This window comes from Macadamia integrifolia, chromosome 3 (assembly GCF_013358625.1).
Source record: "Macadamia integrifolia cultivar HAES 741 chromosome 3, SCU_Mint_v3, whole genome shotgun sequence".
Classification (NCBI taxonomy): domain Eukaryota; kingdom Viridiplantae; phylum Streptophyta; class Magnoliopsida; order Proteales; family Proteaceae; genus Macadamia; species Macadamia integrifolia.
In genome coordinates, this window is record NC_056559.1 from 5,695,567 (window position 1) to 5,723,000 (window position 27,434).

At 38.9% G+C, this 27,434-nt stretch overlaps 1 protein-coding gene across 2 annotated transcripts in view; it reads right to left on the reverse strand.

Moving 5' to 3' along the window:
* LOC122073767 (cycloartenol synthase) overlaps positions 1–27,434 on the reverse strand; it is a 47,761-nt gene that overhangs the window by 12,679 nt on the left and 7,648 nt on the right. For both annotated transcript variants that reach the window (XM_042638396.1, XM_042638395.1), the window contains exons 6-15: positions 26,062–26,228; positions 16,173–16,361; positions 15,785–15,898; positions 15,457–15,579; positions 15,229–15,351; positions 15,040–15,138; positions 14,196–14,252; positions 8,580–8,626; positions 8,342–8,485; positions 7,957–8,134 (exon numbers count right to left, since the gene is read on the reverse strand). In XM_042638396.1, the coding sequence (XP_042494330.1) occupies positions 7,957–8,134; positions 8,342–8,485; positions 8,580–8,626; positions 14,196–14,252; positions 15,040–15,138; positions 15,229–15,351; positions 15,457–15,579; positions 15,785–15,898; positions 16,173–16,361; positions 26,062–26,228 (1,241 nt within the window). The remainder of the gene's footprint in view (positions 1–7,956; positions 8,135–8,341; positions 8,486–8,579; positions 8,627–14,195; positions 14,253–15,039; positions 15,139–15,228; positions 15,352–15,456; positions 15,580–15,784; positions 15,899–16,172; positions 16,362–26,061; positions 26,229–27,434) is intronic.

Below are 27,434 nucleotides of genomic sequence, written 5' to 3' on the forward strand. Positions count from 1 at the left end.
AAGAGCTATCATCCTTCTTCCAGACGAAGGCTTCTCTCTAAAAATTTCACCTTCCTTGAGTCTGCTCCTCTTTTTGCCCATCAACATCCTTTTCAGGAGGAGCATAATGAAAATGAAAAGGCTACTGATGAGATCCCTTTTCTTTCCCCATTACCTGTCTGTCCTTTTATGTTTGACATTGGAAAACACAAAGAGGTGGATATTAATGATGTTAGTGATCATTCAAGAGGTGGTTCAGATTCAGGTAATGAAAAGGTGACCATTGTGTACACAAGGAGGAACAAGAAGACCTGCCAAGAGTCCTCTTTGAATCCAACTCCGGAGATCCACCCTCCTCAGTCAGGTAATATCCTTCCTTCCCCATCAGATTTAGACCTTCCTATTACTATTAGGAAGGGAAAGAGAGCTAGTATTAATCCTACAGCCCAGTTTGTTTCCTATGACTCTCTCTCCCCTATAGCTGTTGCATTTACTATTGCTCTCTCATCTTCTTCTATTCCCAAGAATGTTTTTGAAGCTATGTCTAACCTTAAGTGGAAGCAAGCCATGACTGAGGAAATGATGGCCCTGAAAAAAATTAGTAATGTAAATTGGTTGACCTTCCAAGGGGGAGAACTCCAGTTGGATGCAGATGGATCTATACAATCAAGGACCGGTCAGATGGTACTATGAGAGGTACAAAGCAAGGCTGGTGGCAAAATGATACAGTCAAGTGTATAGGATTGACTGTCAGGAGACATTTGCTCTTGTGGCTAAGCATAACACCAATAAGGGTCCTTTTATCTCTGGCAGCGAATAAGGATTGGCCATTGTATCAATTGGATGTGAAGAATGCCTTCTTACATAACGACTTAGAAGAGGAGGTGTATATGCAATAACGACTTAGAAGAGGAGGTGTATATGCAAACTCCTCCTGGCTTTAAGTTCCCGTCAGCTGTAGGAAATGTATGCCTGCTCAAGAAGGCTCTGTATAGTCTCAAACAATCTTCATAGGCCTGGTTTAAAAGGTTCAGACAGACCATCCTAAATCCTAAAGAATAGTTATTCCCAAAGTCAGGCTGACCACACTCTGTTCACTAAGTGTGGTAATGGCACCATTACAGCCCTGATTGTCTATGTTGATGACATTGTGGTAACTGGAGATGACAGAGCTAAGATAGCCAATCTGAAGAACTACTTAGCCCAACAGTTTGAAATTAAGGATCTAGGACCCTTAAAGTATTTCTTAGGGATTGAAGTGTCTAGATCCAAGAAGGGCATAAATAAATGCCAAAGGAAGTTTATTCTAGAACTATTGAAAGAAACGGGAATGTCAGTCTGCAAACCTACAAGTTCTCCTATTGAGCATAATCATAAGCTGGGGGAAGATGCTGGCCCTTCTCTTGTTGATACAGTGAAATATCAAAGACTAGTTGGGAAGCTTATCTATTTATCCTTTACTCATCCAAACATTATTTATGTAGCGGGGGTGGTGAGTCAGTTTATGCATGCTTCCAAGAGTGGGCACTTGGATGCGGTTTACCACATTCTCCGATACTGGAAGTCCTCTCTAGGAAAATGACTACTTTTTGCCAAGCATAACCACGTGAGGATAGAAAGCTTCACTGATGTAAATTGGGCTGGCTCAGTCTCTGATAGGAGATCTACATCAGGTTATTGCACATTTGTAGGTGGAAACCTAGTTACATGGTGGAGCAAGAAGCAATTTGTGGTGATTCGGTCTAGTGCAAAGGCAGAATTTAGAGTAATGGCTTATAGAGTGCGTGAGCTTCTCTAGTTGAGAAGGCTGATCCAAAAGTTGGGATTTGATACTGAGGCACCTATAAGGCTTTATTATGACAAGGCTGCCATAAGTGTTGCCCACAACCCTATGCAACATGACAGGACACATAGAGGTGAACAGACACTTCATTAAAGAGAAGATTGACACTGGCTACATATGCACACCTTTTGTGAGGACTGGAGATCATTTGGCTGATATCTTCACAAAGGGTCTTCATCTTCAATTCAGTTCTCTATTGTCCAAGCTGGGAATACATGATATTTATTCTCCAGCTTGAGGTGGAGTGTTAGAGATATTAGTTATATTACTCTAAGGGTAGTTTTAGTAATTTGTCATATTATGTTTTATTTTTCCCTTTTCTCCTCTTTAGGGAGGCATATGTAATTTCCTATAAATATGTTAGTGAAGTAATACATTTGGTGTTAGTGAGATTTTACTCACAACATACCATTCAACCATACCATCGCCTCCTCTCCTTCTCCCTCTTCTTCTTCTCCAACTCTCATCTCATTGTTCTTCCTCATCTACATATTCTAATTCTATTCACTCCTCCCCCCCACCATCTCTTTTGCTCAGAAGCTTAAGAATGTCAGTAAAACTTGCCTTAAAAGATTGGAACTACACCACCTTTGGCATCATCTCCACCCGAGTCTCTTCATGCAGAAGTAGGTTGGAAACCATCCAATCCTGCCTCCAGTCTAACCCAAGGATTAAAATATCGGTATCGTTCAACTTATCGGTCAGCCAAAATTAAGATATGTATCGGAGGGTATCGTATTGTATCGGAGATACGCTAAAGATACGCACATAAATGGATAGGAAACACTTTTTTATATATTTTTGCATAAAAAATAGTTAAAACAAACTATAGATAACATGTATTATGCATAAATAGTAAATTGAGAGTATCGCAATAAGAATCTAAGGTTTATAGTTGTCCCATAAATGTAAAATCCTTGTTCTCAACCTTGATTTCCACTGTAGTTAGAGAAAAAAATGGTAAGTAGCAACTTTGGAACAAAAACACCTCAAAAAATTGTGTTTTCTGAAAAATTACCCATCGTGGCCATTTTATGACTGTATCAATACATATCAGTGTATATCGATCGATACATATCAATACATATCGGTGTGTATCGGTTGATACATACCGATACACACTAATACTTACTGATAAATACCGATACATACCAAAACGTATATTTCACTTCGACTTGAATTTTCATGGAGTATCGGTGTGTATCGTATCATATCGGTGGTGCATCAATGCATATCGGTATGTATCGTAAGATACGTATCGATACAAAAGAGTTTTAAAATTCCATGTATCGTATTGGTCTATATCATATCGGTAAGAGCCGATACGGATACGTATCGACCGATACGGTACAATATGGTACGATACGGACAGATACTTTAAACCCTGATCTAACCACCTCAACCCCTCTCTTACTTCTGAAGAGAAAGAGACCTCTCTTAGGCTATCCTCCCTCCTTTCCCAAAAAGAATGCTTTCTTAAACAAAAATACCTGATTAAATGATTAGAGCTTGGAGACTCCAATACTGCCTAATTTCATAAATCCTTAAAAGCTAGATACAACTCAAACTCCATCCTTCACCTTACTGCTAGAGATGGGGCTCCCCTTTCTCACCCGAATGACATCAAGGTTGAAGTGGTTTCTTACTTCTCGGATCTCTTCTATCCCCCCTCACCCTCCCTTTGACCCCTCGACCACATTGCTTCTCAATAAATTCATCCACATTAACCTCATCCCCTCTCTCCAAGCCATCCCTTCAGATTCACAGATTCTTGTTGCCATCCACTACCACAAGTCCAACAAAGCCCTAGGCCCAGATGGCTTCAGTATGAGCTTCTTCTCCTCCTGTTGGGATATCATTAGGGTATATCTTACTAAAGCCGTTAAATTTTTTTTTCTCGACCTCTCTCAAATCCATAGCATCAATAATACCTTCATTTGTCTCATCCCTAAGAAGGAAGGGGCCTCCTCTATGTCTGATTTCAGACCCATCTCCCTTTGCGACCTTCTATACAACTTCATAGCCAAAATTCTAGCCTACCGCTTCCAGCTTGTCATTGACTCCCTTGTTAGTGCAAATCAATCAGCCTTCATTTCTGGAAGAAGCATTGCTAACAACATTATTCTCTACTATGAGATTGTGAAAGGGGCTTGATAAGAAGTCTCCACTCCCCTATGACCCTCCTCAAGATCGACATCCATAAGGGTTTTGACTCCATTCGATGGGACTTTATCTCTAAAGTCTAGCTTGCTATGTCCTTCCCCCGATCTTTATCAATTGGATTCATTATTGTGTATCTTCCCCCCAAGTTCTCTATTCTAGTGAATGGCTCCCTGGCTGGTTATTTTGCCTCCTTTGTCAGCATTAGCCAAGGTTGTCCCCTCTCCCCATTCTTACTCTGCCTTTCCCTTGAGGTTTTTTCTAGATCCATCAAATCCCGCACTGATGATCTCCTTATCCCCGTATTCCCAAATTTATACTCTTAAGCTAATTCATCTCGCATTTGCTGATGATCTCATGGTCTTCTCCAAAGCTAACCAGGTCTCTATCCAATCAATCTTGTCCTCCCTCCACCTCTTTGAATCTCTTTCTAGGATCCACATTAATCTCCTCAAATCCAATGTTTTCTTATCTAGGATCTCTAACCAATCCAAAGCCAGCCTCCTTTAGCTTAGGGGTTCTCGCTTGGATCCCTCCCTATTAAGTATCTTGGTCTCTCTTTGATTTCAGGCAGGCCGGCTACCCACCAATGCACCCCATGCTTAGCCAAATCCGCAAGTGGCTACAACTCTGGAAAGGCAAGCTCTAATCCTATGCGGGTCGCCTGGAGCTTATTCGATTGGCCCTTCAATCTTTTATGTCTGCTGGTCGGGAGTCTTCCAAATTCTGAAATCAATCATCAAGACAATTAAAACCCTCTTCTACACCTTCCTTTAGAAAGGTACTGATTCTGCTAAATTCCTCCATCTAATACTTTGGTCCTCCATCTTCCATCACAAATCTGAAAGAAGTCTAGGATTAGAAGCTTGTTTGGAAGCTGGCTTCCAAGTAGAAAAGCATCTAGGTTTCATGGGTCTATTCTTCCATTCTATACAAAGATTCTCTATGGACCATCCCTCTCTCCCAAAGTGCCTCCTGGGTTTGGCACAAAATTCTTTAAGTCATACCTATTGCCTCTAATGCCATTCACTCTCGCATAGGTAGTGATTCTTCAACCTCCCTATGGCTTAACAATTGGCACCCAGACGAGGCCCTCTTCCTAAAAATTAGGCCCAAGAGCAGTCTACTCCATTCGTCTTGCAAAGGACTCTTTAGTCTCTTCAATCATTCACAATGGCTCCTAGTCTCCCCCCCTCTTATTACCCACACCATTTCTGCCCTTTGGTCCTCTCTCCTTGCCCTTTTACCTAATGGTGGAGAGGACAAAACTGTTTGGTCCCCATCCCCATCCGGACAATTCTCCTCTTCCTCTGCTTGGCATCTAGTCCACTCTTCTAGTCCCCACATCCCTTGGCATAAGATTGTCTGGTTCAAATCTCACATCCCCCGACATAGCTTCATTGTTTGGAAAGCCTTCTCCAACTGTCTCCCTACCTAGTCCTTTCTCATCCATCATTATACTAGCCACTTTTTTTTATTGTCCCTCCATCTCCACAATCTGGAAGCATGCCCTTCCCATATGCTGGCCTGCTAGGAGAAGTCCCCTCCCCTTGAGAGAGAATGGATATGGATTGACATGAGCTTTGGTAATTTCTCTATTTGCGACATAGCTAGGAAACTTGCCTTTTGGGAAGTCTTTACTCACATTAGGATGGAATGCAACCTGCGCAGATGAACTTCCAGACATGGTTTCAAGTATTGGTATCGTATCAGCCGTATCGTATCGATATCGGCTGAAATTGATCCCCAATCCTTGCCCGATCTGGATCGGTCACCCGTATCAATTCAAGGGTGAAAAAAAAAAACGTACTTTTTCTGAAAACCAAAGGGCAAATGTGACCGATACCGACCGATCCTCTCCGATCGGATCAATATCGGTAGAGACCGATAGTGATACTGAGAACTAAATCCTTGCTTCCAAATCCATATCCTTTGACTAGATATGGAATGCCATCTACTTTAATGTTTCCTCCAAACTCGTTGTGACCCCTCACCTATCGGTTGTTGATTCCCCAAGGGACAGACTTATTGTTGTCTCCTGGGGTCTCCCCTTATCTATTTTCATTCACCCAATCCCCCCTTAGGGGTTTATCCTCTTTCTTTGGCCTTCGGGTCTTGTATATTCCCTCCTCCCTTGTCCTTTGTTATTTAATTTTCTTATTCAGCCAAAAAAAATATAACACTTGGGCGCCTTGTTGCCTAAGTGCTTAGGCAGCCCTCCACCACCTTGGGTCGCCTTGCCTCCTTAACAACTAAGCTTTACACGTATGGATATGATTACAATACATGCAAAACAAATGTTTTAAGCATTATACACTAAAAATAACAATAAATAATGATATCCAACTAATGTCAAGTTATCTCTGTCTTCATTTTATCTGTGTGATTCAATTCTTCACTGGCAAGTGCAATATTAAACCTACTAATAAATAATAAGAAGCAATTAAATAATAAGACTTTAAAAAAGAAAAATCTATTTGCTTATTAGGATATCAGCTTAAAGTAACCCTTAAAGGTCCAAACCAAGTAAACAGTATATAAATATAAAGATACTATTTAGTATTAACATAATCACTTCCTCCATCTGGAAGCGTGTCCTCTCTAATGTTGGCCTGCAAGGAGAAGACCCCACCCCTTTATGAGGGAATGGATTAGGACTGACATGACCTTTGCTAGCAGCTCTATCTGCGACACCTCTGGAAGCTCACCTTTGGGGTAGCCATCAACCACATATAGATCGAGTGCAATCTTCATAGGTGGACTTCCAACACCAAATCCTTCGATGAGATTTGAAATTCCATCTACTTGTATGTCTCCTATAAACTTGCTTTGATCCCTCCCCGTTCTGTTAAGGACACCCCAAGGAACAGGCTCATTGTCTCCAAGGGTCTTCCTCATTCTCTTTTGCTCCCCCATCCCCCATCCTTTAGGGTTGTTTCCTTGCTCTTGCTTTTTGTTTTCCCCCTCTGGGATATTATATATTCCCACCCCCCCTTTTTATCCTTGTTGATATTATATTACTTATTCACCCAAAAAAAAAAAACAACACAATCAAGTATATACATACACATTAACGATACTACACTCTATTAGTAACATATTAAACAAACTTGAAGTAGTATGTAACTATTAAAAATAAAATTATACATTATAGATCACAATGATTTAAGATGATCCAAATCTAGGAAAATATTCCAATTTATATGTGATATTGGGCAAAAACAAGCAAGAAAACCAAGATTCAAGCAAAAAAATGTCAAATTTTTTAACATAATTCAATCGGCGGTTTTAATGTTGGATCTCCATGGTGATGACCTTTAATGCAAATTTTTGCTTGTTTACTCTCTCCTCCTATCTTGCTTTTTAGTGTATATGGGATCCACTTAATTTTGGCCAAAAAAACAAAATAGGAAGAGGTCTTCTTTCACAAACTAGGATTTTTTATCTTGGCAGCCTGTGTTCAAGTGTGTAGGTCAAAGTTTGGAATGTTCAGATTTACGAACATGAACATAACATATGCATCCAAAAACTTAAGAGAGAGGGAAAATTAGGTTGTTGCGAGACAAGACTTTCGAAAGGGATTTGGACCCAAGGATACTATAGATGAAATGTCATTCATCGGAAAAATGGCCACTGAAGCTTGTGGGCTTTCTTTTATTTAGGAATGGCAATAGCCGGTACCTAACAGGCTCATCCAACTAGCAAAACCAGATAAAGGAGGGATGGACCGGATGGTGAATATGTTACTGGCAGCTTGTATTAAAAACACATTTTCACATCAGGATGATTATTATCGTCATTATTGTAGAAACATTGCACTTCCTGTCTCAGATTTTTTTTCCTGCCTGTTCTGGCAATGCATGCTACAAATAGCTAAACTTAAAACGAAGTAAAATAAATGGTTAATAATGGAATTCACATAATAAGCATTCCATGCAAGGTGCAAAAAAGGAGATTTCAAGGAAAAACTTAACCTTCTTTACACATGAAAGATAACTCTCCCCCCAACCACCCGATGGAAGCTGTTTGGACAACAGGAAATCACAAGCCTTCCGAATGCTAGAGCAATTCTCAAAGGTTTTTCCAGCAGCTATCAACCCCTTTATCCCGAACCATGTCCCATAGGTGAAGCAAACAGCCCAAGAGCCATACCTATTCAAAGATTCTCCAATTAAACCGTGTACTCCAAACATGAAAAGAAAATTGTCAAGGACTGCCAAAGAATAGTGTAGGATTCATCCACTTGAACTTATACACAATCAAATGACCAAAGCCCTAAATATACAAGTAGCTAGCTAATTACAAGAGAGAAATGATATAATTTTAATGACTGCAAAAGTATCAGAAGAAATTACAGACCATGAACCATCTGGTCTTTGTATTTTTTCAATGAACCCCACAGCTTTTGCAATACAAGTTTCAATGTCTTCTCTCCGATATCCTGGATATAAGTTCTTAAATGATGCCAGTGCTTGAATTGCTGCTGAGGTACATTCCACATAACTGCAGCAACATTCTACTAATCAGTAAATTAAAAAAAAAATTTACCCAGACATATTTAATAAAAGAAATTAGAAACTAAGGTATGGATCCTTACGGATAATCTATAACAATGTCCCCGAAAGTTTCAGCAGGGTTGATTAGCTGAAAATAGAGAAGGAACAATAGACAAAAGTAAGATGACAGTAACTATAACGACAAGCTGCAGCAGACTTGCAACAAGAAATATTATTGGCAAAAAATTTTATACAGATCAAAATCAGAGCCTTGATGTTACATGCCACGTCAGCATGGGAGGTTATGCATGAGTTGTGGGTTACCTACTGAGTCATAGGTTACCTACATGGTCTCTTGGGTGAAAGCCAGATATTAGTTTTAGTAGTTGTCATTTTATGTGGTGTACCAGATCATGACCATGGATCATGGGAGGTTATTTGTAATGGGTTGGAAGGGTTATGGTAGGAGATGTTATAGGGTGAGGTAGTGGGGTGTAACCTTGCTTTTTTTGCTGTTAAATACCTGAATAGAAGATGGAGAACGCAGCTTGGAAAATTAACTCTAATCTGCTCTCAAGAGTAGGGAGGTATTGGCTTCCTCAGAGCCAACTCTTCAGTTTTTATTTCTTCCAACCTTGTCTAGATCTTTCCTTCCCTACACTACGATCCTAACAACATAGGGAAGAAGGGGTGTTCCACGTATATACCACTTGACCCAACAAGAAAGTATAAGTGATGCAGATTCTTTACCAAACTAGGCTTGTTTCATTGGGAATAAGCCTAGAGTTGGGTTCCATACATGTTGGGCCCTTGATCCCATGTGTTTTGAGTGTCATAGGCCACTTTTATGGGCCTAAAAGAGGGGCTTTAAGATGCATACTGGATTACTAGTTTGTTTCTTTTTTCATTAATTTCCTTTTTAAGTTGGGTTTAATTTAAGTTATTTTTGTTTTCTTAGGAGTCAAGTTATTAGTTGAGTCAAGTCATTAGTTGTTACTTTCTTTTCTGAAAATTTCCCTTTTTAGTTTTTAGAAATGATTTTATTTAGGGAATATTCAGTTTCCTTTTTAAGAAACCTTCTATGTTGTAATTCCCTCTCCCATCATTATAAATAAAGAGGAGGCTTCTAAAGCTAGAATGATTTTGATTAACAAATTAATGGTTGCTGCTATTGTCTTCTCCATGGAGATTTGTCTTGTGTTTAATCAAGGCTGATGAAATTGGTGTCTTATCCAGTTGACTCTCTACGGTGTGAAGCCTGAGAGGTCCTCTTCCTTAGCTTATCTTCTTCTTCCTCCCTCAAGTATCCAAGGTACTACAGATCTGTCCAGGCTCTACAGGTATTAGAATCAATCACTCAATTCTGTCGAGAATTCCTGTTAGTTTCCTAATCGATTCCCTTACACCTGAGACACTTCCAGCCATCACCTTGGACTGAAACTTTGGTCAAACCATCCCCTTCACTACGCTGAAACCCAATCCTAGTTTGGGCCAATTCTGACCATCAAATCTGGAGATATTCGAGATCTCCTGAATTTTGTCCTGTAGTGAAATCAACCTAGATTTCAGATCTGATTCTGAAATTGATAGAGAGGTCTGTTGTGCCCCTGATTTCTCTGACCTTAATCAAGCTTAGATAGTTGGTTCAAGTCCTATTTCAGTTATTATTAGCCTCTTTCTTTACCTGCCCATAATCTGGTTCCAGAACCCTATTTATTGGAATCGACAGCTTGTTTAGTTTCTTACGTGATCTCTATCCTATTCTGATTTACTGTGCTATTATTGGGCTGGTTTATGGTTGTTCTTTGAGAAGTATCCTGCAGCTTTGGGACTAGGTTGATTTGTCAATCCTAGTTCTACATTAATAAGCTCCAATGATGAAGTTGATGATGATGGTTCATAACCTGATTACACATAGTAGAACTCAAGGCACACACTAAAATATTTTCATGGGCTTGGGTGGGAGTGAAAATGGGTAAGTATATATCATCATATCAATAACAAAATTAAGGATATATCAAAGAGATTCAACCTCATGTTGAGGCCTCTCAACTAGAATTCCCTATATAGTCATGAAAGAGGGAAATCAGAAATTGCGGCAGACTAATCATCACAAGGTAAAAAAACTTGTCAAACACATTAAAGTGCCAACAAATTATACTGGTGTGGGAAATGAAGTCAGCTACACTGGGGTACAATGTCTTGTATTCCATTGCAAATTAATCCAGGAAGTACTGGTGAAGCCCCCCAAATAACGGCAGTCCCACTTGCCGGTAAGCAAGCATGGGGGTTGCAAGGGGGAAGGAGGCCCCCTACATTAGGGTGTATTGGGGTGAAGCCTCCAGCACAATTTTTTTTTTATTTGGGACTCGTTTTAAGGGAAATGCAAGGATTAAAGTATCGGTATCAGTCGGCCAAAATTAAGATACGTATCGGAGGGTATCGTATCGTATCGGAGATACGCTAAGATACGTTAAAGATACGCACATAAATGGATAGGAAACACTTTTTTATACACTTTTGCATAAAAATTTGTTAAAAAAAGCTATTGATAACATGTATTATGCATAAACACTAAATTGATGGTATCGCACTAAGAATTCAAGGTTTGTAGTTGTCCCATTAACGTAAAATCCTTGTTCCCAACCTTGATTTCCACTTTAGTTAAAGAGAAATATGGCTAGCAACAACTTTGGAAAGAAAACCCCTAAAAAAATCATGTTTTTCTGAAAAATGACTCAACCTGGCTATTATATGACTGTAGCGCACCGTATCGGTATGTATCGCTTGATACATACCGATACGTACCGATACACACCGATACGTACCAATACATATCGAAACGTACATTTCACTCGATTTTATTTTTTCCATATAGTATCGGTACTTATCGGTGCGTATCAGTGAGTATCGGCAAGTATCAGTGGTGAATCGGTGCATATCATAGGATACGTATCGATACGAAAGGGTTTTAAAATTTTATGTATCGTATCAGTGTGTATCATGTCGGTAAGGGCCAATATGAATACATATCGGCCGATACGGTACGATATATACCAATATTTAAAACCCTGAGGAAATGTTGTACTTTCATATATTAGGGTTTCACTATATATTTGTAGCGAGGATTCTTTCTCTGTAAACAACCTGATAGAGGTGTGAGGACGAGCACTGTAACTCTATTCTCTATTGGTAGTGAAGCAGCATCTCATCTCAACGTAGAAATTCACACATCTGGCCGAATCACATAAATCGGTGTGAACTGTGTGATTGTTTGTTCTTGTTTTCCCATTCCTTTCCGCATCGTTTTAGGGTTGCATTTCTACAAGCTATATTGGTATGCAAGGTTACAATTACAAGGACTGATGTATGTAAGACCCTTCTGATACCCTCTTTATTTCTGAAAAAAATCATATTACATAACAGAAATCTGGACAAGGAGCTAAGCTAAACATAGAAATAATTCCTTAGTCATAAGCTAGCGAGTGTCTAGTTTGGATGAAGATATAGGTAGTGACTTATATCCTATGTGATGCAGGCGAACATGAGGATTTAGTACAAAAATAGAATTTTAGTAGTTCTTTCGTTCTTTTCTTTTCTTTTCTTTTCTTTTTTTTTTTCTTTTTTTTTTTCTTTTTTTTTAGGGGGGGGGAGTGGTTGGGGAGGAATAATTGCTAGGGTACCTAAGTACCTAACATTTAAAGAAAATAAGTCTCAGATAACTCATGTTTGATATATTAGGTTTGGTGTACCTTACTTTTCATAAATATTCTGTTTGGGTATTTATTTTTCTTAAATGTTATAATTAGGGTACCTTTTCTTTTCATTCGATTTTATCCATTAATATTGTTAAGAGATATTATTGTGGCAGGGTATTTTTTACTATTAAGTTTGTAATTCTGTCCTAATGTGTAAATTTCACAAATGTATTTTTTACTATTAAGTTTGTAATTCTGTCCTAATGTGTAAATTTCACAAATCTATCTCACTTGTAATTCTGAATTTTATTATTAATGTAAAGTCTCCACTCTTTCTTCTCTTTCTCCTCTTCAATATTCTACTTCTCTTCTTAATTTCTTCATGTGCAGGTATTGATCTCAAGTTCCAATACTATATTACATAGTGTCAGAGCTTTGATCTCAGTACCTGAGTAACTGCATTACCCTTCATCTTTGTTTTGAGTGCTTATTGAGTATTTTCCCTATCTTATGGTATGCAACCACCTATGCTGTTTTTTGTTTGGTAGAACCCTAGTTTTTGAACATGCAAAACTAGGGTGTCATCTTTTCTACTGCTATGATTACTGGAGGAGTGTTGGTCTGCATTTTATGAAGGAAAAAGTCCACTTGGAAATTGGAATGCCTTTCTCCTGCACTAGAGTTTGCTGCTTTCTTCCTTGCGCATGAGAATTCGCATTTATATGGGATATATTTTTGGTGCTGCTGATTTATCCTCCTCTGAACCCTATCTATCATGAGTTGATCATTGTGAAATTTTCGAGAATTCTCTCGATATTGAACTGTCTGTTGTCAAAATTTCAACCCCAATCGACAACCCCAAATACTATGCAATTTTAGGGTTTCTATTCTCTGATTTTTTGAGTTCTATACCCTGTGGCTTGCTGTTTCCGGCGATTTTGACTGTTCTTTTGGCCTTCCTTGGTTCTGGTTTGATGTTCTTGGCTGCTGGTTATCAATATTGACTGTGTATTGTAGGCTTGTAGCCTGGGTGTTATTCTTTTGATTATCAAGTGTTGCTTTTTGTGGCTGGTGGCTTTCTGATTTATTCTTTGTGAGATGGTACTGCACTACTGCTGGATATAGTACTATGGTTAATGTACAAATCATGTCTATCAAACTGAATGATGCTCCAAATTACCTTCTCTGGGCCCCCGATAGTTAAAAGAAAGATGGATGATCTTAGCCAAAAGGCCGAGAAAGGTATAGTAAGCGCTTATTGAGTAAGCTATTTCTTAACCTGTTGACCAAGTTAGTTCTAGCTTCTTGGACAAGCATCCTAAAACATAAAAGTTCTGCTAGGCATGTAAAAAAAGACAGATTTTGATATTTTCCAGTTTTAGGAAGAGGAATATTCTCCCCTAAGTTTGGTTTATTGAACAAATGACACCAAAGTGGCATTTATTCATTCTCAAGATCCCTCTTTCTTATTTCTCTGCAAATTAGATTACATCACCGCTTGGTTGCTTCTTTCTGTGTAACTATGATATACACACAAGGTTATCCATTCACCCCAAAAATAAAAATAAAAAATAAAAAGAGTTCAATGAGAATTGGAAAAAGGAGAAATCTGCCAGGTAACAATGGGCATCACCAAGAGGGTAGAATAACTGTAGAACAAAAGTTAGAGTGGCAATCATCTCTCCATGTTTAGGCATCTAAAATTCTGCTCATTGTCAGTTCTTAAAAACGAGAGAGATTCTGCTCTTCTCCTAGCTAGGCACATGCCACACGTGCTAAGTTGAAAGATAATACTGCAACATGAGAACAGCTCATGTACATGCTTGTATGTACAAGCATGAAGCATGCGCATTCAGATTTCAATGATGTGGGACTGGGCTGCTGCATATTTAACCATATTTATTGAACATCATGTAAGACTGATGGTCCAGAGTATCAAGAATGATGATCAGACTAAAGAAATAACGCACTACTATAAATACAGAGGCATGCAACTATGTAAGCATTCATGAAGGCTACCTCCAACCACCGGTATGATCTTGTCAATTCATATGTTGCAAAACCACCATCCTTGTTCTGCAGCAGCACCAAGAAATGCACATATCAATGAATTGATGAGCCTTATTATTAAAATATGATACCAAAAAAAAAAGACAATGAAGACCACAGAGCATTCAGAACAAAAAAGCATTATGATATCATTCAGAATATGGTAAGAACTTGAGGTGCAACATGAAGACACAGACTCAAGTCTGAAAGCAGCCATTTTGTGCAAAAATGATGAAGGTTAGCCACACTTCCACAAAGGTGGGAGTCGTACTCTTATATTATCCTTCCATACTCTCAAGAACCTTCATTTCTGCTCCAAGTAAAATTTGTAACCTATCGGCATTAAAGCCACGCACCCTACAGTATCTCAACGAAAATGCCATTGTCGAGGAAGTACATGGGCATCGATCCAGTGAGTTTCCATTGCTTGGATAATGAGATCTTCACCATGTTAAAAGGGGGCCTACTCCATAGGAAGTAGCCTATGAGGCAGTTCCTCCATTTAGAAATCTTGGATTGGAGCAAACCAGCAGGGCAGAAACCCACCTTCTTGTCATTGATCACAGTGGGGGGAGTAAAATGTAAAGGGAGACGACCTCTGGATGGGAAGGTAGGAGGGGTGACACGGGAACTCCAAGTTCTCTCAAAGGGAGGGGGAGGGGCAGTTTTTTTTTTTTTTTTTTTTTTTTTTTTTTGGGGGGGAGTGGAGAAGGTAAAGGGAGGATTAGGAGGGCTCGGGAGGTGGACATGGGAGGGGTTCAGGTCAAGTATGCTAGTCATTTATTATATTTTGGATTAATCATACTTAGCTTACCTGCAGGGAAATAATCACATCTGCAGCATCATATAAGAGCTTTGCCTCTAACGGCTTGCCAACAATTTCTGATGGAATCTTTGATAATAGCAGAGAAGCCTGCAGGGGGAAATAACAGAAAAAAAAAAAATTACAATGACAAAGAGTATGGTAGCAATTCAGATATTTTAATTCTATTCATTGTTCTACCTTCAATCCTTCGGCTGTGCAGTCTGAGATAGGCCAACCATGATCTGCAGTTGAAAAAGGCCATGCACCTTTAGAAATATGCCGATACCAGAAATTTAGATTTCCTGGGCAGTCTTCTAAAACCTTCAAAACAAAATAAAAAAACATTCAAACAAGAGTAAAAAGGGCAGGCAACAATATGATTAAGATTATAGAAAATGCTACCTATTGAATACGACAGAAGAAAACCTGTGTGTTTTTTATGTACTCGTGTGCTTTTCTAAGAGTTGAACCATATTCTTTAACCAGGTCAGTTGCAATAATTGCTTGAACAGCAAAAGCAGTGTCCCATAACTGACTTCCATTATATCCCTGTATTGTCATAAATATAGGATATAGGAGCCAAACTTTGTAAGCTTGGATGGACTAGTGAATTAGAATTAATTTTCAATGCAATAAGCCATCAAAATAATCATAGATTTTGCAGTCTAACTGATGGATTCGAACAAAACATATTACAAAAGAGAATGATAAGATCCACCGAATGAGATTTACTGAATGGTTGTTATCTTCAGACCTGCATTTTCATGCCATCTTCAGCAAGCCACAAATAATCAAAGATTCTTGGGAGATGCAACTTGAATGCCTCTGAGTTTGGATCTTCCACCCAGCAGCAAAGCATATTTAAAACCTGTATTAGATAAATCAAGCTCTCGAAAACCTTTAACGGAATTATAACTGAATAATATAATGTTCTTAGTTATTAACCAGCTAGACTTATGTCCATGAATCCAAGTTATTTAACTCTTGAATAAATCAACAATGAAGTTGAGAGAGTGGATGGACACTTGATAGTTAATAACATATTTTATATGTTTTCAGCCACAACTTCATATGCTCATGCTCCAATCGAATATAGAAATCAAAACTTTAATAAGAGCCCATAGGAAGCTTTAGATATGTACCTTGTTTACTGGACCTATGCATATGTATCGAGTATTCTCATCTTCATAATGTATGTGCTGAATTGCAGTAAGCAAAGCTTTCTCTCTCAACCTTTTTCCTGGACAACACATTAGTATTGGCTCAACAACCTTATGAAGAGCTGCCCAAAGGATATCCTGTACAAGTGGATGTGGGTAGTATAGATCTTCCTGCAACAAGAATGCATTGTATCCTCTTACTGACATAATAAGATAGCAAGAAGCATGGCAAAAGGTGCAACAAAGTTAGAGACTAGAACTGTCCCATTTGTGCTTCTTTATAAGGGTTTCTCCCTTACCCAAAGGGAACTAATTAGGTCACAAGACAATGTAAGAAAATCCAGAACAACGAATGAGCAATATCAAGTATAAAAAATGAGCAAAAAGCACAGCACCACCAACATTCTTCTTCAAAAATAGAAAAGTCTCTCATTCTTCATTCAGATAATTTGTTTTTCTCAGAACATTTTCTGCTTTTACTCTTCTTTTTCTTTGCTTCTTTTTTTTTTTTTTTTTTGGGGGGGGTGGGGGTGGGTGGAGGGGGGCGGATTTGCTACATTTTTCCAGACTGTGCCTGGTGCATCCACAGCATACAAATGATTCCTATTATTTCAGGCCAACCTCATGAATCAAGTAGAAGTGGATCACATTCATGGAGCGAAATGACCTTTATATATTCCCAGCCTTTATAATAATAACAGTAAATATCTTACAATGGCGGTAAGTGAGTATTTCATGAATCAGATTAGAAACGGCTCCTTGTCTGGAGATCTTTTAGAGCCATGTGGATGGCTATAACTTCAATCCAACCATGGGATAGATTGACTGGATGTCAAAGAAAAGCCTAATGCGTAGATGACTGGAGGTCAATGAAAAGGGAAGTCTCTACCTCTGCCAAGTCCCCATTCTAAATAGGTCCAAAGAAGAACCTAATCATTTACCAGTCCAGACTCTTTATGCACCACCAACAACAACAAAGCCTTACCCAGGGTTCTAAGTATCGTACCGTATCATACCGTATATCTGGTATGTATCAGTATTATTAGGTATCGGTACGATTTAAACCGATATGGTACAAGGAAAAATAAAATGCATAGTGTTTCGGTATGTATATCGGTACGATACATACCAAAACGTATGTTTGACCATTTTTTAAAATTTCTTATAGTATCAGAGCGTATCAGTACATATCAGCCGATACATACCTACACAGTATAATACATACTTTAAATGGGCCATTTCACTTGGGAGGGGGTTTTTTCACACTTGTTTCTCAGCAGAATTCTTCATTTGGGCACTTATTTATGCCAAATATATTACTCAAGATATTATTCATAAAAAATCAACTACCCCCTATTTGAATCCAATAAAAATAGATTAAAAATAAAATTCCAAAAGAATAAGAAGTCAACCCCAATCCAAGAACAAAAATTGGACTTTTGGTTGTAGGGCGATTCAACTTTCAAATGCTGGAGTTTTTCTCAATTCTAAAAATTTATAAATCTTATCATGGTAAAACATTGTTAAAAACCAGAAGTCCTGTAAAATAATCTTTTGTTTTGATGTCCATAAAATTATTTTTATTCAGATGATTATAACAGTATTCACTTACTTTAAAATAAGTTTGAATGGAACATTACTTTGTCATTACAACTTAAATTTAAGTAATCTTAGACTTGTTGGAAAGCTGGTTTTGTGCTACACCTAATGCAAAAAGTCTCATGTAAAAATTAATCATTCAACCACTCAAACTTATTATAGAACAAGAGCATTTCTTTAAATGTTGATTTTTTATGACTTAATGTTGACTTTTGATAATTTGATGTGGCTTAATATTGATTTTTGATGACTTGATGTGGCTTAATGTTGATTTTTTATGATACAAGGTATATGTAGCATACTAAATAATGTTAGAAAAAAGAAAAAATAAAAAATAACAATTGGTCGCCTTGGTTCGCCTTGGCGCCGTGACAACCATTGTTGGGATTCCATATTGGCCATAAACAACTACAAAGCAAGGATTCAAAGCCTCAAGGCCCTCAACTCAAATTTTTTGAAGAACAAAAGCATCTGGGTTGATTGGATCCATGCTGGGTTCCTTAAGCACAACTCGCTCTGGACTGCCACTCACATTCCTAATGCCTCCTGGATCTAGCGAAAGATCCTTGATTATAGGCGCATAGCCCTTTATGACATCTCCTTCTCTATCGGCAATAGTCTATCCACCTCTCTTTGGAAAGACCCTTGGCACCCTGCTGGCATCCTCTCCCACTTGATATCTCCCAGAATCATCTATTCCTCTAGTCTTCCTGCCAACGTTCTTGTTTCCTTTATTCTTTCCCCCTTGGGTTCGTCCCCCCTTCTCAACCTCCTCTTCTTGATCTCTGGACCACCCTCCCTCCTCTCCCCCCTGGCCACAAAGGTAGAGAGAATAAGTGCAGATGGCTCCCCTCCTCCTCTGGGATCTTTTCCTCTGCCTTGGCTTGGTCTCACATCCATACCTCCTCCCCCGTGGTTCCTTGGCACAAGTTGGTTTGGTTTAAAGGCCATATTCCCCACCAAAGTTTCACCCTCTGGCGTTGCCTTTCTAACTACCTCCCCACCCAATCCTTCCTCATTCACCGGCAGATCCCAGCCAACCTCTCCTGCTGCCTCTACCCCTAGGGTGTGGAGGATGTTGGACCTTAAGTGTACGGCCACTGCCAATCCCCCAAAAGATGCCTTGAGAGGGAAGGTGAGCACTTTTTACTTATAACATCCCCCTCTACAGCTGAACACTCACGAGTCGAGTTGGGATCTGGGCAGAGACCTTAGGCCTTCTTTATATAGTCAATATGGGCACCAACAACTCCCCCAAAGTCGCGAACCTACACCTGGGGAGACTCGAACCCGTGACCTGCCTAATACCACTTGTAGGACCTTAAGTGTATGGCCGCTGGCAATCTCCCAAAAGATGCCTTGAGATGGAAGGTGCGCACTTTATTACTTATATCATCTCCCTCTGTAGCTGAACACTCACGAGTCGAGCCAAGATCTAGGCAAAGACTTTGGGCCTTCTCTATACAGTCGATATGGGCACCAACAGAGGATAGCCCTCATCTTTTCTTCTCCTGCCCTCTCTCTTCCTCTCTCTGGAAGCTTGTCCTCTCCAAGTGTTGGCCGGTCAAGAGACCCATCCTTCTGTTCTCCAAGGAGTGGAATTGGATTGACATGACCATCTAGGGCTCTTCTATCTACGATACTGTTGGTAAATTGGCTTTCTCTGCAACAATAAATCACCTTTGGATGGAACGTAACATTCGTAGATGAACCCCCAAATCTCGCTCCCAGAAGGAGATTTGAAAAGCTATCTACTTGATGTTACCTCCAAAATCCATACCCTTTATGGCCGCCCAGTTGCCAACTCCCTTAGAAAGGTCCACATCATCACCTCTTAGAACCTGAGGGTGGAAACCATCCCTCCTTCTGAAGCCACCATTATCCCCCCCCCTTTGCCTAGATGATGCCTACCCCCCCTCCTCCCCTATCCTTAGGTTGGTTTTGTTGATTTTAGTCTTGCTTGTTGGTTGTATGAAGCTTTATTTACTCCTTTTTGTTTGTTGTAGTTTGCCTTCAGTTGGCTTTTCCTTATTGGATTAAGCCTTCTCCTCCCCCCCTCTCCTTTGTATAATCTTCTCCCTGCTTGGTAATAAATTATTTATTCATCCAAAAAAAAAAAAATTGAAGAACATATCACTTTCTTAAACAATTTCAGTTGAATATACTTGTCTCTCAGTATGATACTGTCCATTTTAGTGTTTATGCATAATAAATGTTATATATAGTTTTTTTTTAATTGTATATTTATGCAAAAGTGTATATAAAAGTGTTTTCTTCCATTTATGTGCGTAACTTTAGCATATCTTAATGTATCACCAATACGATATGATACCTTTCCGATACGTATCTTAATTCCAGCCGACTGATACGAATACTTTAATCCTTGGCCTTACCAAACTTAATGGGGTCAGCTACATGGATATCAGCAAGGACGAAAAAGGAAAAGGAAAAGGAAAAGGAAAAGGAAAAGTAAAAGTGAAAGGAATCATAACTTAATAACAGTAACGAAGTAAAACACAGCTAGACCCAGTCTGCTATATGGATTCCAGCCCTCCAATCGACTTGGGGAAAGACCTAATGTGTGCATATCTTTCCGCACAACTTCTCCTATGGTCGTTTTTTGCCTGCCCCTAGCTCTTTTAAATCCTTCTATCTGGATCAAATCACTCCTCCTTACTAGTGCATCCATGGGCCTCCGTCAAACATGGCAATACCACCTCAAATGACATTCTCGAAGCTTATTATAGATCAGAGCAACTACCAAATAAGCTTTGACACATTCATTCCTTACTTTATCCTTCCTAGTTTTCCCGCACATCCATTTTAACATCCTCATCACCGCTACACATAGCTTATCTATATGACACTCGTTAACTACCCAACATTTCACCTCATACACAGTAACAGGGCGTACAACTATCCTATAGAATTTCCTTCAATCTTTACAGGGATACGTCAGTCACACAACACTCCGGATGCACCTCTTCATTTCGTCCATCCCACTTCAATTGTATGTGACATATCATTCTCTATATCACCTTCTTCATTATAATTGGTCCCAAATATCAAATAGTCACTTTGTGGTATCTCTCCTCAATATTCACCAAATCATTATCCATCGTAGTGTGACTAAAATTACACATCACATACTCTGGCTTTGTTCTACTTATCCTAAAGCCTCTTAATTCCCAGCTTAGCGTTAAGCTTTGTTTTTGTCTCATCCAATAAAACAATATCGTCAGCAAAGAGCATACATCATAGAACATCATCTTGAATGATCCTGGCAAAATCATCCAGGACAAGTACAAACAAATAAGGGATTAAATCTTACCCTTGATGTAGCCCAATAGTTTTTTTGGATGAATAAAAAAAATTACGAAGAGGAAAGAAAAGTGGAGGAGGGGGGGAGATACAATAAACAAAAGGGAATCAAGCCCAAACTAGAAGAGAAAAAAAGAATGAAATCATCACGACATCAAAGGGAACCAAGCCCAAACAAAGGCAAAAAGTGGCCATCTCAAGGGGAGTGACAAGATGGAGGGGGGAAGACCCCAGTATACAATAATAAGCCAGATACTTGGGGAATCAGATACAAGACAATGGGGGAGATAACCAAGTTTGAAGCGGATATCAAAGTAGATTGCTTTCCAAATCTTGTTAAAGGAACGAGAGTTAGAAGTCCATCTACAAAGATTCCGCTCCATCCAAATATGGGCCACCCGACTAATGGTGGAGAAGAAGACAAGCTTCCCATCAGTGTCGCAAATGGAGGAACAGCAAAAGTCATATCTACCTAAATCCATTCTCTAGCAAGGGTAAGTGCTCTTCTATTAGATGGCCAGCAATGCTTAAGGACTTTCATCTAGATGACAAAGAAAGGGACAGAAGAAGAAAAGGTGATCAGCATCTTCAGTACCATTCCAACAAAGACCACAAGAAGGAGGAACCTGAATATGTCGATGGATAAGGAAGGACTACGTAAGAAGGCAGTTGGAGAGGGCACACCAAGCAATAAAGCTATGGTGGGGTATGTGGCCTTTAATCCAGACATATTTGCATAAAGGAACAAGGGGACCCTTGGATCTGACGAAGTCCCAGTCGGAGAAGAATCTAAAAGAACCAGTGGGGGAGGGGGGCCGGATGATTTTGTCCTCACTCCCATCGAGCCTAGAAGGAAGGGGAAGGAAGGCGAACCAAATGGCAGCAAGAGGAGGGGGAGATAGGAAGGCACCAAATTCCGTTATCCAAGATAAAGGCAACAGTGGCACTTTTGCCCAGGCCAGAGGAGAAAATCACTCCCGGAGTAACAAGGGAATGAAGGACACCAAAGGGCTAACATGGGTCCAGCCAGAGGGAGGTGGAGAAACCATTTCCAATGGAGGTGGAAATGGCTCCAAGGGAAAGATTCCTAATGCTAAGGATCTTTCGCCAGATCCAGGAGAAGGAGGGTGACCAAAGAGAGTCGTTTTTTAGAAGGTATGAGCATACCTAAGAGATCCAAATGTTTTTCTGTATAGAGATGATATTCCAAATAAGCTTGAGGATACCTACAGTATTGACCTCTGTGATTCTTCCCAATCCAAGACCTCCTCAAATTTGGGAAGATAGATGGAAGCCCAACTGAGAGGATATAAAAATTTAGAAGAATCAGCTCTTTTCCAAATAAAGTAGCAAAGGAGTCTCTCAATGGACTTAATGGTGGAATCAGGAAGAGCGAGCACGTCGAACCAATTGAGGTACATAGAATGGAGCACAAATCTGACAAGCTCAAGCCTTCCAACATAGGCGGGGAGACTTCCTATCCACAACTAAAGCTTCTTTCTCAATTGGTCAAGAATAGGGGAGCAATGGTGGGCAGTAAGCCTGGCCAAGATGAGGGGGAGGCCTATGGCAGTCCCAATAGCTATTGGGACTTCACTACCTTACCCACCCTTAGTTATCACACTAGTCACCAAGCCATCACACATATCTTTAATTACATCCACATATTTACTTAACTATTGGGACTCTGTCATAGGCCCTTTATAGGTCAACAAAGGCCATATGGAGGTCCTTTTGCTAGCTCTAAAGGTTTCCATGAGTTTCCTCAGCAAAAATACCTTATGTTCTAGATCTACCTGGCACAAAACCAAATTAGTTCTCTGAAATGGTAATTTCTCTTCTCAGGTAGGCTTCAATAACCTTCTCCCATAGCTTCATAGTATAACTCATTAGTTTTATGCCTCTATAGTTGTTGCAATCATGGATATCCCCTTTTTTTGTAGATCAGGACTACCGTGCTTCTCTATCACTCATCCGGCATTTCCGTACTCTAAAAACGTTGGTTAACCATGATACCCCACATAATCCAATGCTCTTCCACACTTTTATTGGAACATTTTCTAGGCCTGGTCTCTTACATGCTTTCATCTTTCCTAAAGCTTCTTTAACTTCAGTCACTTCAATCTTTCGTATATATCTATAGCGTGTGGTGTCCTAGCGAAAAATGCACTCTTCCAGGCTAATCCTACTCGAGTTGTCTCAATTTAGTAGCTTGCAAAACTAATCACCCCATCTCTACATAATATCTTTATCCCTTACTAGCAGTCTACCATCATCACCTTTGATGCACCTGACTTAATCGAAATCTCTACTCTTTATATCTCTCATTTTGGCTATTTGATAAATATTTTTTCCCCTTCCTTTGTGTTTAGATTATTATAAAGGTCATAATATTTCTTTGCCCTTGATTTCCACACAATCTTCCTAACTTCGTTTCTGGCAACATAGTATCCCTTTTTAACTTCGCAAGCTTGCCTTTTATGCCCATCAACCAAATTTGGATGGAACATAACCTTAGAAAATGGACTTCCAAATCTCGTCCTCTTAGGTGGATTTGGGAATCCATCTCTTTTGATGTCAAAGAAAAGATTTCTAGTGTTTCTTCCACTTGTATTGCCTCTCCTAGGAATAGTCATATTATTTTGTCTTAGGACTCTCCCCCTCTTTGCTTAGGACACCCTCCCTTGTTCCTTGAGGGTTTGTCCTTTGCTTTTTCTCTCCCCTCTTACAAAGCCATTGTATTCATTTTTTCCTCTTTGGTAATGAATTATTTATTCACCTAAAAAAAAAACTCTTAAAAATATCATTCTCATACTTAATGGTAGCCTGGACCTCCTCATCCCACCACCAAATCTCCCTATGGACCTAACAAATGGCCTTTGATTCCCCTAAGACTTCTTCAGCAACCTTCTTAAATCTTAATACAAGCCGTCATCTCAGTCCACATAGTATTGGTGTCTCCCTCACTATCCCACTTTCCTTGTTTAACCACTTTATTAGTAAATGAATCCAAGGCATCTCCTTTTAATCTCCACCATCTTACCTTAGGGAAAACATGCTTCCCTATCTTAAGTGTCTATGAATTGAGATGCATATCCAAGACCACCAGTCTATGTTGAGAGGTATGGCTCTCTCCAGGTATAACTTTACAATCCATACACAACAATCCATCAGACCTTTTAGTTAGGAAGAAATGTATTTGAATATTATGCTGTCCACTTTTGTAATTAACTAACTGCTCCTCTCTTTTCAAAGGAAGTGTTCAAAATTGGTAGATCATAAGCTACCGCAAAGTCTAAAATTGATATTCCATCCTTGTTCCTCTCCCTAACTACATACCCTCCATATACATCTTAGTAACCTCGACAATCCCTCCCAGAATGTCCGTTCAAGTTACCTCCTATAATAATCTTTTCATCCTGACCCAAGCCCTGCACTAATCCATCCATGTCTTCCCCTTAATTCACCCTTATACTATAATGTCAAGATGTCCTAGATATTCTAATGAAACATCTAACCATCGATAGTCAATATGAAGATCTCCCAAGACTCTATTTATTTCAACATAAATATTTTCTATGAAAATCAGTTTGCAGTTATAAAATTGATTTAGTATTACTTTCTCAATTGTCATTTTTCACTCCTTTTTCAAATTTTTTTAATTGTATATAAAAAAGGAAAATTTGTGAGCATTGCCCACTGAGGAAAGAATCCAACCATATAGTGGGGGCACTGTCCTTAATGGGAACCAACTATATGAATGAACAAAATACTATCAATTCTTTTTTAAGAAAACATCAAGAAATTTAAATTGGTAGCTCTTTTCCAAATTTTTGTGTTGCATATCAGGGGAATAATTTTTGTTTTCATCTCCTATTCAAATTTTTTTTTCCCCCAAGACAAATCCTTAAGGATATTTTTCATAGTTGTCAAGGCAACACCTAGGCATCCAGGCAGCCTAGTTAGGGTTTAGGGGACTATTGCTTTACTGCAAGGCAAATCACTTATTAATGACAAGTAAATGTTTTTATATTTGTTATTTTATCTACTTAAGATATTCTACATCAATAAGAAAACACCCCCTATTTTAATCCCAAAAAAAAAAAAAAAAAAATTTAAAAATCAAATTCCAAAAGTATAAAAAGTCAATCCCCCTGTCTAAGAACAAAAATGGGATTTTTTGTTGTAAGGGCAATTTTCAACTTTCAAATTCTGGGGTTATTATCAATTATGAAAATTTCATAAATCTTATCATGGGAAAGCATTGCTAAAAACCAAAGTACGGAAAAATAATCTTTTGTTTTGATGTCCATAAAATTATTTTCATTCAAGCGATTTTAAAAGCGTTCATGCACTTTAAAATAAGTTTGACTAGAACATAACTTTGTCATTACTATTTAGGTTGAAGTAATCATCGCCTTGTTAGAAAGCCGGTTTTGTGCTCTACCTAATACAAAAACTCTCATATAAAATAAAATCATTTGACCAGTCAAGCTTATTAGAGAACAAGAGCATTTCTTTAAATGTTGATTTTTTATGTACTTACTATGGTGTAATGTTGATTTTTTATGATACAAGGTATATGTAGCATACTAAATAAAAAAGAGAAAAAAAATAAGGTGCCTTGTCACCTGAGTGTTAGGCACCCCTCCACCGCCTTAGGTTGCCTTGTCACCTTGACCACTATGATATTTTCCATTGAAACAAATGGAGCCTACGAAAAGGAAACCCCAGTCTAACAACTACGACCAGAGGGAAGATGAGCTGATCAAAGCCAGATCTGAATCATTTTCTTCCCTTCCTCTTCCACCATTCTAAGAGCGCACTAAAGAGAGCATGCATGAGGATGGATTATAAATTATAATACCCAAACAACACAGGATAAAAGATAACAAAAGGCACTATATACGTCAAAGTTCTAGTAGGACTAGTGTTGCTAGAAGTTACAGACCTTTGCACAAAGATTGCGTGCTTTATTCCAATCTATTTCGTCATAGGGCACTGGATAAAGCTCTTTTCTCAAAGATAAAACTGTTGGTGTGATCGGACCAACAAATCTCTTCCCATATAAGTATGACATAGGTAAATAAACCATTCTGCAGTGGCACCACATCCTTCCTGTTGAGACAAAAAATAAGAAAGGAAAATTAAAGCTGGATGTAGAATTAGGAATTCAAGTTTGGGCAAGTTAATTAATAAATCTGAAATAGTATTGTCATAAGGGTCTGTTATTTCTCCAAACCTCACAAGACACCTATTCTGCCATGTAGACAAATGATGTGTCCACTCCGATCATTGGATATAGAGGGCATGGTCTAGATTAGCCAAGTGTCAAACTCCAAGAGTCTAATTCAATCAAATACCCATCATGTATTGGCATTCATCTCGCGTATGTCCATGCATGTGTTCGAGCACACTAACCATTATTGTGCACTCTCCCAACTCTGAGCAGGAACAAACGCTTTATATAGGGAAACCCACGAAAATGGATAGCTCAGATCTGTCTTGTGACTTCCAGAATGTCACAAACAGTTGTGACACCAAAAACTACCCATTAATAAAATGAGTCATCATGCAAGGACTGCATGCATGAGTGAGAATCACATTTGGCACAGAGACCATGATGACTAGTGACAAGTGTTCTTATATTTAGGACTAGTTTTCTTTCGAACAAATATAGATTTAATCCCAGGAAAGTGCATGAACTGTTTTTTTCTAATTTAGGTTGTGATTTCCGATTTGAAACTAAGTGTTAATATATTTACCGAAGGGTTATTACTGACCCTGTGGTACTCTGTTTGAGGCTTTTTTTGGCATCATTTTTATTTTTGATATTTTCCTATTTAAAAAAATCATTAATGAAAACCATTTTTATCAAAAACTAAAAACCGTTTGGTAAACATTAAGACATAATAGAGTATGGAGTGAGAAATGGTTTGGTAAATACACTGGAATAAATAATTCTAAGTAACGGGTGAAGGGATTCCCCCTTCACTCATCATCTCAACCATGCTGCTCCATGTGCAATTAGCATCCAGCGCATGAGGATCCAAGCTGCTGCATAGACTTCACTAGAACTACTACGCATATTGTTGCCGAAACCACCTCTCTCCACCATTTATGAGGCTACCAACACTGGTAGCAAAATACCTCCCCCTAAAATCTATCTGCTATTTATGTAGGGCAAGAGATCTAGGGAGAAAGATATGATCAAGTCTAAAAATGAAATCAGATTCTCTATTTTCTCTCCCATTCCCCTAAAATCTCTCCCCAGCCCCCACCCCCTGTCAATCACGTATCTCACATTTTCTCCTCTCCCCCTCT